At 43.6% G+C, this 14120-nt stretch overlaps 1 protein-coding gene across 3 annotated transcripts in view; it reads right to left on the minus strand.

The window, feature by feature from the left end:
• Positions 1–14120, minus strand: part of KLHL29 (kelch like family member 29) — a 748452-nt gene that overhangs the window by 128609 nt on the left and 605723 nt on the right. For all 3 annotated transcript variants that reach the window (XR_012715345.1, XM_075269192.1, XM_075269191.1), the window contains exons 8-9: positions 7441–7640; positions 4530–4789 (exon numbers count right to left, since the gene is read on the minus strand). Coding sequence is in view for 2 of the 3 variants with exons in the window: in XM_075269192.1 (XP_075125293.1) it covers positions 4530–4789; positions 7441–7640 (460 nt within the window). In the remaining variant the exon portion in view is untranslated. The remainder of the gene's footprint in view (positions 1–4529; positions 4790–7440; positions 7641–14120) is intronic.

Raw genomic sequence — 14120 nt, forward strand, 5'->3', positions numbered from 1 at the left:
TTCCAATGGCAACCATGTTGGGACCTTCATAGAGATGGTACAGGGCTTCCCCAACCAACATGGAAACTCCCATGTTAGGACCCACTCATGATCACTCCAACCCACTTGTCCCAGCCAAAGCAGGGGTGGGGTCAGTGCCGCACCTCCCATGAGGCGACCTTCAGGCGGCGCTATGCCAGGGCCTCAGGGAGGGCGGCATTTTTACTAACCTAAGCCAGTCCAGGACAAGCTGTCCTGGACTGGCTTAGCACCGAGCGGTGGTTTGGGGAGGCCACTCCCCTCACGCTCAGGCAGAGCGCAGGCAGTCTCCGGGCCTGCTCTCTGCCGGCGAACGGCGCTAAGCCCCGCCCCCTTTCGATGCACCACGCCCCCTCCGCGAAGCCACGCCCCCCTCCCTCCTTATCAGAGACAGAGACTCATGGAATGTGCAGAATAACAGAGATGAGCGAGTACTATTCGAAATAGTCTTTTCGAATAGCACGCACCCATAGGAATGAATGGACACAGCTGGCACGCAGGGGTTAAGCGGCTGGCTGCTGGCAAAGTCTACGTGCCAACCGCTTCCATTCATTCCTATGGTTGTGTGCTATTCGAAATGGAAGTTCCGAATAGTACTCGCTCATCTCTAATAGTAAACACTAAGAATCTGCTTCAAAATCTGCCTCAAATTCGACTTGAAATCTGCCAATGGAGCTATTGGCTGTTTTTTTCAACTAGTGGAAAAAATAAGCGTCCTGCTTGTTCTTCAGGTGAATTTCACCTGAGAACATCCATTGAAATAAATGGAACGTGGAATATGTCAAAGTCTTCCCGCAGAATTTGGCCCTGTCCAATACAGACAATACACAGTGGAATCTTCTTCAAATTCTGCTTCAAATTCACTGTCAAAATCTGCTTCGAATTCCGGATTTTGTCGAGCACAAAAATTTGCTTCAAATTACTGAAAAATAAATTTTCTGCTTGACAAATTCAGGGTCAAATTGACCACCCCCTAATACTAACCTTGCCTCTCCTGCGCTCCCTCACAGTCCTATTCAGTCGTCTTCAGTTCTCTTGAAGCCTGGGTGATGTCACGGGCCCGAGTGACCACTAAGGCCTGTGATAGGGCCCCAGCTGCTATTTGGGGCATGCCGCCAGCATGTTGATTTTATCAAAATGCCATGATGTCGGTGTGCCCCACATGACCCTTAAGACCCAATCACAGGCCCCGGAAATCTACTGGGTCCTGTGACATCACCCAGGAGGCCAAAAGATGTCTGAAAAGGACTACAAGAGAGCCAAGAAGAGGCGAGAGAAGGTGAGTCTAACGCCTCGTTCACATCTGCATCGGTAATCTGTTCGGGGGAGTCCGCATGGGGACCCCACTAAACGAACTACCGAACGCATTTGCAAGCACTGTACAGTGAAAGCATATGGACGCCATAGACTATAATGGGGTCCGTGTGCTTGCTGTGAGATCTCCGCAGGGAACATGCGGACAAGAAAGTACTTCACAATGTGCTTTCCTGTCCTTATGACTTGTGCGGAGATCTTGCAGCAAGCACATGGACCCCATTATAGTCTATGGGGTCCATGTGCTTTCATTGCACACCACTTGCAAATGCATTAGATAGTCCCCATGCGGACTCACCAAACAGATTACCAAACGCAGATGTGAACCAAGGGTAAGTGTATATTATGTTTCTGCACCTCCATATGACCCCTCTGAGGTCCGAAGAGACCACAGAGTATAATAATAGCTCTTCTGGTTTTGAAATTGCAGCATGTCAATTATATCTACGGAAACGCCAGCGGTTTCCTTATAGGGAAGCAGAGAGTCCGCTGAGGAAACCTTTGTGGACTTTCTGTGAAAAGTGCTGCGGGAAGAACCCAAAACTGGTGCGACCCACTACCTGTGGCCTTAGCCTCAATATACTAGGATTATTTATAGCGGATGCCAAACTCAGCTCTGCTACACCAGTCCAACCTGTCAAGTGACTGGCAGGTATTTGATCTGAGCAGATGTAGCAGAGCTTAGTTTGGTATCAAGCACATCTTATCCTATTGTCCCAGCCATTGACTAGGCTATAGATCAGCATGTCTGGTGCTGCATAGGAGTATATTATCACCAGATAGAATTTACAGTGAGCACAAAGCAGAAATGGCGAATATTTTCTAGACTAATATCAGAACTCGCAGCCATTCCTAATAAAAAGGAATTGGGAGAAGTGAAGGATATTGCTGACGATAAGCAGCGCTGAAGGCGAATTTGCCTGTGGAAGGCACAATGACAAATACTGAGGACTATACAATTTATAATGTTTTTTACTGGGGGCTCATGAGTTACAGGGAAGCAGCGGAGCAGCAATTTTTATAACACTACAATAAAGCTGGAGTTATAGAGACGCTCGCAAAGAATATGACGGACATATTTTACAATGAAGGAAAGTTTAGAAGGTTGAGTGAAACTACAAGTAGTTGTTTTTTTCCACCCCTGGTTTCTTTCACGTCACAGAAAAAAAATATACAATGAAAAATGTCCAGTCGGATCGCTTGGGTCACCAGCATCAACGCATTTAAAGGGATAGTCCACCCGGGCATTTTGGAGATACTGTAATCTTTTACACAGGGAGGTCTGACAACTGTACGCTGGTGTCAGTAGCAGAAAAGAGACCTAAGGCCCTGTTCAAACGTCAGAATTTGGAGAGGAATTTGAGGCAATCTTCCATATCTCATTCATTTCCAAATTCTGGCCTGTGTAACCCGCAGCAGTAGACTTAGTTGTAAATTCTGCAGCAGAATCAGCTGTGGAATCTTCTGTTCAAGAAAACAATGGGAAGTTGGTTCTGGCTGGTATTTGGAGCTGATTTTGAGGCCAAGATTCTCCCATCTCTAGTAAGAAGGGTGAATACTGAGAAACACACTCACCGCACACTGCCTAGGCATGTACTGTATGGGGACTGGGGTATAATACTCTTTGTGAGCGCATTATACTGTGTGGGGGCACTGATAGGGCATTATACTGTGTGGGGGCACTGATAGGGCATTATACTATGTTGGGGCACTGATAGGGCATTATATTGTGTGGGGGCACTGACAGGGCATTATACTGTGTGCGGGCACTGATAGGGTATTATACTGTGTGGGGGCACTGATAGGGCATTATACTGTGTGGGGGCACTGATAGGACATTATACTGTGTGGGGGCACTGATAGCGCATTATACTGTGTGGGGGCACTGATAACGCATTATATTGTGTGGGGGCACTGATAGGGCATTATACTGTGTGGGGGCACTGATAGAGCATTATACTGTGTGGGGGCACTGATAGGGCATTATACTGTGTGGGGGCACTGATAGAGCATTATACTGTGTGGGGGCACTGATAGTGCATTATACTGTGTGGGGGCACTGATAGAGCATTATACTGTGTGGGGGCACTGATAGAGCATTATACTGTGTGGGGTCACTGATAGGGCATTATGCTGTGTGGGGGCACTGATAGTGCATTATACTGTGTGGGGGCACTGATAGAGCATTATACTGTGTGGGGGCACTGATAGCGCATTATACTGTGTGGGGGCACTGATAGCGCATTATACTGTGTGGGGGCACTGATAGTGCATTATACTGTGTGGGGGCACTGATAGGACATTATTCTGGGTGGGGGCACTGATAGAGCATTATACTGTGTGGGGGCACTGATAGTGCATTATACTGTGTGGGGGCACTGATAGCGCATTATACTGTGTGGGGGCACTGATAGCGCATTATACTGTGTGGGGGCACTGATAGTGCATTATACTGTGTGGGGGCACTGATAGGACATTATTCTGGGTGGGGGCACTGATAGAGCATTATACTGTGTGGGGGCACTGATAGCGCATTATACTGTGTGGGGGCACTGATAGCGCATTATACTGTGTGGGGGCACTGATAGTGCATTATACTGTGTGGGGGCACTGATAGCGCATTGTACTGTGTGGGGGCACTGATAGCGCATTATACTGTGTGGGGGCACTGATAGCGCATTATACTGTGTGGGGGCACTGATAGCGCATTATACTGTGTGGGGGCACTGATAGCGCATTATACTGTGTGGGGGCACTGATAGCGCATTATACTGTGTGGGGGCACTAATAGGGCATTATACTGTGTGTATCACACTAACTGGGGCGAGTCCACATGTAGATCCACAATCATGCTGCATTTTAACTACACAAATTCAAGGGTCGGCCAGGCATTTCTGCAGCAGCTTTCTCCAGCAGAAAATGTCATCATGTACAAGTAGCCTAGCACGTTTACTTTACCCATGGTTTGGGAAATTTAGCCTGTAATGGAAATCCTGCCAACTTGTATATAATCTGACAAGCAGCTATCACTCCAGTATTCATACTCCTTTACCGTTCTACATTACTGATACAACATCCTTATATCTTTATTACTTTGGAATGCCGCAACTTACAATATTACGTTATAAGATTTGCAGACATATTACAGTTCCCATAGGACTTATCAGAAATCATAAGATATAATGCCTCTCCCCTACCTGTGCTCTGTTCGCCGGGTCTTTCTTGATCCACTTGATCACCGTCTCATAGACCAGCTCCTCTGCTTTAGTATTTAGGCTGTCATTTGAAATGTACGAGACAAAGTCTTCTCTGGAAATGTTCAGGATCTCCTCCTGGTTGGCCACCTCGGGGAAATTCTGCAGGGCATATGCCTTGGCCATATTATAGAGCTCCACGCATTGCATGGCTTCGGCCATGGCCAGGATGCCCAGGCAGTTGTTGGCAGTCAGCTGTTTTTCTGCACAGAGAAACACAAGCAAATCACTTTGATTTTAGGTGTTGTGGCTGGCGCTGTCATCACAAGCACGACATGACAATAACCTGCCTTATGCCATCTGCTCAGGATTAATTATAGAAAGCCTCGTAATTGCAACCTCTGCTGATGGCTATAGAAGCCTAGGGTTATTATGTAACAAAGCCTCCACAATAATGACTTAACGTGTGGACATCATTTTGTACATGGAGTGAATGAAGAAAAAAGAAATCTAAATCCCGTCAATATTTGGTGTGACCTTTGTCCTTTGCCTTCCTTTCTTCTCGGTACTTGCAGACAGTTTTTGAAGGAACTCGGCAAGTAGGTTGTTCCTGCCATCTTGGAGGACTAAGCCTAGATCTTCCGTGGGTGTAGGCTTGCTCCAATCCTTCTGTCTCTTCATGTCATACCAGACAGACTGGATGATGATGAGATCAGAGCTCTGCGGGGGCCGGATCATTACTTCCAGGACTCCTCCTCCAAAGGGCAAAGGTTACACTGAATATTGATGGGATTTAGATTTCTCTTTTCGTCATTCAGTTCTTTTTGTTAATTAAAGCTGCTCTAGTGATTTTCATCATCTGGTTGATTACTGGGTGCTTACACGAATTCACTGTACTGTATAGCCATTTACGCCATAAGATAATAGGGCACATTTATTATGGACTAGGAACTAGAGGTTTGGGACTTTTTGGCATAAAATGAGTCATGAAATCTATGCCAGCTCCTTGCTGGTTTAGTACTGGTGTAGGCCCCACTAATAGGTGTGCCTGGGGCCTGCACCTCATCATAAATCAAATACATTATTAATACGGGTGTGGAAACTGCAGGTCTTGATAAAGTTCCTGTAGTGGGATGAGTAGACAGGACTGGTCACTGCCTTTCACAAGATCAGAACACTCCTCCCCTGCTGCTGTATTCATTTCTATCATCTGACTGGTTACAGGGTGCTCAGTGCCCCCATACTTCATACCTCAACATATAGCTATTTACCATATATCACAATGAGATGAGTAGATTGGATAGGTCACTGTCGCTCATAAGATCTGGGAGGAATATGCAAATCTGTCTCCCAAGCTGTAAATAAGGAGACAGTGCCTCTGTTATGCTGCCCTCTATAGCAAGCACCCGGAACATCATGCCCGACTTTCCCAGAAGCCTTTACTGCATAATGTGGGATTTTTACCAAGACAGTTTCTCAGCTACGGACGGCTGTTTCGGTCTGGTTGGACTTCGTCAGCGCAGCGTAGAGAATACTGACTTGGTAGCAGTGAGAGTCTGAGATAACAGATTATGGGGATAATGTCACTCCTTAAGGAGAAACCACCTATTAGGTGTGTGGAGACTTATACAGCCATAGTTGCTCCACTGTAAGGGATCATGGGAGGAATATGCAAATCTGTCTTCCAAGATGTAAATAGGGAGACTGTGCCTCTGATATGCTGCCCTCTATAGCAAGCACCCTGAACATCATGCCCGACTTTCCCAGAAGCCTTTACTGCATAATGCGGAATTTTTACACATCTGAACACTCTTCCTCTTCTGCTATAATCATTTGTATCATCTGACTGGTCATGGAGTGCTCAGTCCACACATATTTCATACCTAAACATATAGGCATTTACCCTAGAACACAATGAGATGTCTACACTGGACCAGTCACTGCTTCTCAAAGTGTTAGCACAGTCTTCTCCTGCTGCTGTTTTCATTCCTATGAACTGTTTTATGGCCCACTTGATGCTGTTACCTGCAGCTCTTTACCCAGTATAACAATCAGAAGAGATAATGCCAAATGTAATTCAGCAGGGAACAGATAGAAGGGAATCTGATATTCGCTGCTTTTTTAAGTTGCGCTTTAACCTTTGGACAACCCCATGAATATATCACATTGTCACATCACAGTTTATTAGAGTTTTCTCTAGGTCTAGTTACTTATAGTTACTGTACTGTACTGTACTGTATAGTTACTGAAAAAAACACCTTAAAGGGATTCTACCATTAAAACCCTTTTTTTCTCGTTTACATGTCAGAATAGCCTTAAGAAAGGCTATTCTTCTCCTACCTTTAGAAGTCGTCTCCGGCCCGCCGTTTGGTTAAGATCCCGTTTTTGTCGGTATGCAAATGAATTCTCTCGCAGCACTGGGGTGGGTCTCAATGCTGAAACAGCACTGGGGGCGTCCTCAATGCTGCGAGAGAAATCTCTCCAGGGACACCTCCATCTTCTTCAGCAGACGTCGAAGTGTGACCCCAGCTGGAAGAAGATGAGTGAAGAGGCGGTTGCTGAAGATGATGGAGGCAGCGCTGGAGAGAGTTCTCTCACAGCATTGGGGACGCCTCCAGTGCTGTTTGAGCGCTGAGGCCCGCCCCAGTGCTGCGAGAGAACTCATTTGCATACCGACAAAAACTGGGATTTTAACCGAACAGTGGGCCGGAGACAACTTCTAAAGGATTTTAATGGTAAAATCCCTTTAATTTCAACAGCAACTCTCTATAATAAACAAAAAAAAGGCCCCAAACCAAACATTTTTGAAAAATGACTTGAATATTTGAGAACCTTTACTGTAATTTCAGGCTCATATGCCTGCCCAAATCAGGTCACCATTGAATCTACAGTATACAAGAATGTTTTGTCCTACCTAAGAACGACACGCAGACTTTACAGAAAGTGTGGAACTGGAACTTGCTCGCCGCTTCCAGAAGAATTTTTGCATTGGCTGAATCTATGATCAGGGAACCTGTATAGACAAATTCCAGTAACAGTTCTAAGACCTCCGCATTGATATTGGACATAGCCAGCTCCAGTTTCTCCCCGTTTTTAGCTTGTTCCTTCGACGACCTGGCAAATACAATGACATTCTTAGAGACGGGTCCGTTCACACTGTCAAAACCAGAAACTTTTTGCATATCATCATCAACTCCTTGAGGCAGATGGAAGATTATACATCATTATACATCACATTAATACAACTCATCTCATACCGGATCTGAAAGAGAAGGAGTTTTTTTTAGGATCGTTCAGCAAAATTGTAAAAAAAAAAAATAAAAAAAAATAAAAATAAAAAACAAAGCAAAAACAAACAAAACCTTTTATTGCTATAGTTATCTGCATTCTCATGCATAAGAGGTTGCATACGTAAGGAGTATGAGGCGACGTTAATGGAAATGGGATACAATGTTAGTTTTCAAAGGGAAACAATACATTTTAATGAGATCATTAATTACGGAGTGTGAGAAAGACTCTAAAATTGCTCAACTGAAGCAGATTGTTGATGTATCTGAATATGCATTTGTAACCAGAGCAAATTAAAGAGCCACCAATCTAACGTTCCTTTTCGAGAACGTTTTTTTTTCTTTCAATTTTTCTTTCAATTTTTTATTTATTTTTTTCCCGAAAAGCCCTTGACATTAAAAATCGCGTCCCCGCGAGGCATTCTTCTTGCCTGTAGCAAAAAATGAAACCGGTTAATTTAATCTTTTTTTTTTATTTGGATGAATGGTAGAATGAAAAATTACCATAAATATAGATCCTCGGGTTGAAAAAATAATTCTGTATGGATCTATAATATGGGAATCCTACAGATTGTAGAGGGGTCCACCAGATGCCAAAGCGTGGAGAATATATCCTAAGGAGCATTGCTTTTTAGCGGAGAATAAAGTGTAATCGTAGCGCCATATGGCAAAATACATATATAGGTATATATATTCCAAAACTTGACCATTTTTTGGCATGTTGGGTTCAAGGGGAGGTATCAATAAGACTTGGCCTTGGCCTAATACAGGACATTTACCTTGGGGCATAGAAAGCCTCAGTAGTACTGTGTCCTACACTGAATGGCGGTAGTGTTGAGCGAATAGTATTTGATTCCTAGCTTTGAATACCTCGCCTAACCCCTTCGCGATCGTCCACTCCCATGCAGTCCTATGGGAGCGGAGGTATTCAAATCTAATACTATTCGCTCAATACTAAATGGCGGCATGATTTATCAGTACGTTTACATTGACACCATATGGCACCACAAAAAGTGCTTATTGTTCCTAACATCGGACCATGGGTCTCTGATGGCTGAGACAAGACTTGGCCGGGTGTTTATCGGATCTGTGAGGGATGTGGCTGTTTTTGCACACCCATTCCCCTCAATGACCGAATCGCGTGTGTGAAATTGGACCCAATAGTCCGATCCGTGAAAAAAATACAGCCTGAACAATTTTTGGACGGATCACAGATAACATACAGCCGAAGAAGACGAATACGCTCTTACGATCAGAGCTCAGCTTCCATTTTTTCAGATGAAGTGTTTTTTGATTGGTTTCTACAGGCGACAAGGCCTAATAACTAGAGGAGACCTATTCTGCCCTATACTGGACAATATCATTGAGCAATAAATGTCATTTTATAGGGGAGCTATGGAGTTTCCCTGATCACGGAGAGCTGAGGTGTAGCTTCCATTCTTAAAGGGGCTATCCAGTATGAGAAAACATGGCTACTTTCTTCTCCTTCTCAAAAAGTGACATGACACCCCCTTGGCCACAAGGCAAAGCTACCGCTCAGTTTCATTCAGAATAGCGACATGGCCACGTGACCAATGGATGTAAAATCACTTCCCGAGAAGAAGAAAGTAGCCATGTTATCCCAACCCCTTTAAGACGACCATTCTGAGCTATTTCACCATAAAACATACATTCTTTCAATGGGGAGATGAGAATAAGCCACTTCTGTGTATATATGACACCAGCATGTTGAAATCCAACATGGCTGATCTTTCCATTCGTTGACATCAGGGGAAATTTGGAACAGTCTCATACACTTTAGACCAGGGGTAGGGAACGTATTGCAAAACTACAACTCCCAGCATGCATACTTGCTCTGCTGTTCTTGGAACTCCCATGGAAGTGAATGGGGCATGATGGGAGTTGTAGTTTCACAGCAGCTGGAGAGCCGAAGGTTCCCTACCCATACTTTAGACTGTTTCCGTACACCTTTGCGGTAGTGTTCAACTTATGATATTGCAGTTTCAAAAAGTTCCAAAAGTTGATATGCCAGGGGCAACACGGTGGCTCAGTGGTTAGCATTGTAACAGTGGAGTCTTGGGTTCGAATCCTGCCAAGGACAACATCTGCAAGGAGTTTGTATGTTCTCCCCGCGTTTCCGTGGATTTCCTCCCATACTCCAAAGACATACTGATAGGGAAAAACATACATTTTGAGTCCTATATGGGGCTCACAATCTACATAAAAAAAAAAATGATATTTGAATTTTTGCCTATTTTCAATTTTAGGGTTAATTTATTCTCTCGCCGCCTTAAATCCCCTTTTTCTTCTTGACGTTTCCTTAGTTTGAGGTATGTGGATTTTATACTAGCCTTAAAGTTTGACCAAGCGAAAGTTAAAAGAAGACCAAAAAAAAAAGTACATATAAAAGAGGCCTGCGCCGCTGTGGGAAATATAAAGATAGAATAAAAGATAGCGAATCAATCAAACTAACAGCCAAGCACTACAAGGGGACAAATCCTAGGCCCCGGCTGGCACATGAAGGTGCTTTCGCAGCTCTGGGCTGTAGGATAGGAAGAGAAAGTGATCTACTTTTAGCTTTTTCTTTCCCGAATCGACTCGCTTTGACCTGTGATCTTTAAACAGGCTCTGATATAGCGTAAAGATATATAAAATAAAACGCCGTCTTTCATCAGACTTTTTGATCTTTCTTTCCAAGGTTATATGTTAAAAAAAAGAGGTTTTTTTATTTTTTTATTTTTTTTGTTCTAAAAATATATTGTTCCCTTTAGGCACTAAAAGAAAAGACCTTAGTGACACAGCTTTGAAAACGGAATACGAGACAAGATAGACAGACAAATGGTTAGAGAGCTCTAAGGAGAGGGGAGAGGGAGGGAGGGAGTCACCCAGATCTCCCGCACGAAGCCAGAAGCCATCCTTAAGGAGTTTTCAAGTCTGTTTTCCTGCATAAAGTGCATTTGAAATCAAGATATTGCCTGCATTTGGAAGTGTGAATTAGTGCATAGGGAGCTATTGGGACTGTCACAACCGGATAGGCCTGAAAGAGCAAACAAACGGTAAGAGAGTTTGGTAACGGAGAGGAAAAAAGAAGGAGGGGGGGAAAAAACAAAGCAAGATGTTATTCGGAAAAAATATGGATATTAACAAATCACATGGCTGACCGTAGAGAACGCTTTCCTGAACTCTGCGACATCCTAGAAGAACTGGCATTAACATTCTGGATTTCTACAGCTGGCTACAATAAGTCGACAATAAGGAATGAAACGAGCACGTCTTTGATCTCGGTTCTTCTATACCGACCGTGATGGCGTTCTTGCAGGCGGAATTATTAATCTAGCTAAAGCTATAACAGTTTATTGTGACAAGGTTTAAAATTAGAAATTTAAAAAAAAAAGCGTGAAAAATTAGACGGTATTGGCTGCACACATTCACTCCGTCATGAATATTCATACCTGCGTTGGTTTCCGCAGCATGGCACCGCATACACACACATCGTATACATTACAATATCAAAGAACCTGCATTGCCTGCATATCAAATGGGGGTCCATGTATAAAAAAAAAATTGGGTTTCCGTCTAATATTTCATATACTATCGTGTTAGGAGCATCCAATGTCTGTTAACCCATGCAAGAACACTAGTAGTGTATACGCAGGCCTGGAGTGAGGTAGTGGAGGACCCAAAGTAGTAATAATGCTCCGATAGTGTCTAAATAATACTACCCATACACTACTACGTATACAGAAACCATACAGTACATACATATTAGTGCCATACAGAAGACATATAACAATGCCATGACAGCTAAATTTGTACCATTAAACCATAGCTGGGACATCATGGTGGAGGTCTTCCCTGCCTGTCTCCGTACAGTACCACTTATCAGTACCTTACAGAAACCATACAATACATACATATTAGTGCCATACAGAAGAGACATAACAATGTCCTGATACCTAAATATGTACCATTAGACCATAGTTGGGACATCATGGTGAAGGCGTTCCCTGCTGGTCTCCATACAGTACCACTTATCAGTACCAAACAGAAACCATACAGTACATACATATTAGAGCCATACAGAAGACACATAACAATGTCCTGATAGCTAAATATGTAACATTAGACTACAGTTGGGACATCATGGTGGAGGTCTTCCCTGCTGATCTCAATACTACCCATGGAAAAGGAATACCAAGTATCATGTACTACACACCCATAAAACATTTTAATGGCTTCAGTTCTGCTACATTATAGAAACTGAAGACACATCATATCACAAATCCTGGCTGTTTTTGTCAAGACAGGTGGTAGCCCTAAAAGGTCCCTATGTTCTAGAAGAATGCCAGGGCAAATCTGGCTTATGTGTTTGCCACCTCAGGCCACTGGACTTTTCCAGACCATGTGAGAAACTCCCATTACGCATCTGAACCATGATTGCCATACTTGGGTATGTGTTTCCTCAAGGCCAGCTATGGGGATCTGCTTCATACAGAATACAACTGAAATTTAGTTTTTTGTGTTTTTTTTTTAAATGTAGATTGTGAGCCCTACATAGAGCTCACAATGTACATTTTTCCCTATCAGTATGTCTTTTTTGGAATATGGGATGGAAATCCATGCAAACACAGGGAAAACATACAAACTCCTTGCAGATGGTTTTTTGTCCTTGGCGGGGTTTGAACACCAGGACTCCAGTGCTGCAAGGCTGCAGTGCTAACCACTGAGCCACCGTGTGGCCCGACTGAAATTCAGTTTTTTATCCAGGTCAAGGTTCCTCCAGATAACAGGGTTGGCAGCAGAACCTGAGCATGACAGATGAAAACTGGTGAACAAATTCAGAGCTGTCAATTCTAATGGAAACCCTTCTGCTGATGCACTATGAACGGGAATTGATATTATTCGACTCTTTGCTAGGCTGAGGTTACAGGCCGAAGGGGCGACTTGGGAAACCTGTGGCTTTTCAGCTTTCTTAGAAAGTCCACCATGTCATTTAGAAGGTTAAACAAGAATGACACCTGATACTACACTGTTCACAAAAAACATTCAATGCAGGAGTATTTTACCTCTAGGTAATGACCCAGAAGGTTCAAGAAGTGACAATTGACATTTCTATTGTTCTTATGTGTCAAAGGACCAAAACAATGTCGAGGTCCCCTAAAATGGTGGTAACATACAGAGTCCGACGGACCCCATTTACTATTATGGTGTCCGTCATTTTAAAACAGGAACTGGCGGAGGAAAAAGTCTTCTGCCCTCCACCGATTTTCAGGCGGACACTGTGACGGAGACTCCAGTGCAGATGTGAAACTGATAAAAACAAAGTGCCAAGAACAGTTGCCGTTCCCTAAACTGGTGGGTTTATAGACTCTGTTTGTAGTCTAAGACCACTTTGCAGCTTCTTCCCAATTGCAGTATTTAGGTAATGAGCCAAAGAACTGATCTGAGTCTTCAAACAACTGACCGATAATAGGACCTCCACTGATCTGATGTTGATGGCCTATCTTGAGAATCCTTGAAAACCCCATTCAAATTATGGGGGAACCAACGTAGAGTTGGCCTCCTCCTTTCTATCTCACGTAGAAGCCACGTTGGCTGTTTTTATACATAATCCCTTGCTACCATAACCCACCCTGCAAGACTCTTGGACATGGATTAATGAATGTCAAAGTCTTAGCTAGTCCTTCCTTCACCCAATGCAAAGCTTTAGTTTGCTTCTCTATCCTTGTATCTAAAGATCCCGTCAATACAATGGCCATTTGGTACCTGCTCTAGATTCCAGCACCATATGATTGTGGCCATGCCCCTCATGAATCCCCAATTTTGTATTACCGGACAATCACTTGGACATCATTAAAGTTAGGTGACAACCTATTTTGGAGGTCATATTTTTTGGAACCCAACTTGCCCAAAAAAAAATTCTGAATTGAAATAAATTTATTTTGAAGAAAGTCACCATATTGGTAGTATTTCTTACTTTTATTACTCATTTTTGGGGTGGGGGTACACTTTCTAATTTTAGGGGTTGCCTATGTTTAGAAAAACATAACTCCTTTTGCCCAAAAGCAGCACCACACCTGCCTAGTGGTTGTATTTGGTATTACAGCTGGACTCCACGGAAGTGAATATGGCTGACTGCACTACCACAAACAACCTATTGACAGGTGTGGTGCTCTTTTACAAAGACAGCAGCCATGTTTTCCTTTGATGAAGACCCCAGTTGTCTCCACGCATTGACCAATGACTTTCCGAGCCCGCCACACTGCAGCTCCTTGACACTACATCTGTTTGGATACAGAGCGCTCCC

Source organism: Leptodactylus fuscus, chromosome 3, assembly GCF_031893055.1.
Source record: "Leptodactylus fuscus isolate aLepFus1 chromosome 3, aLepFus1.hap2, whole genome shotgun sequence".
Classification (NCBI taxonomy): Eukaryota; Metazoa; Chordata; class Amphibia; order Anura; family Leptodactylidae; genus Leptodactylus; species Leptodactylus fuscus.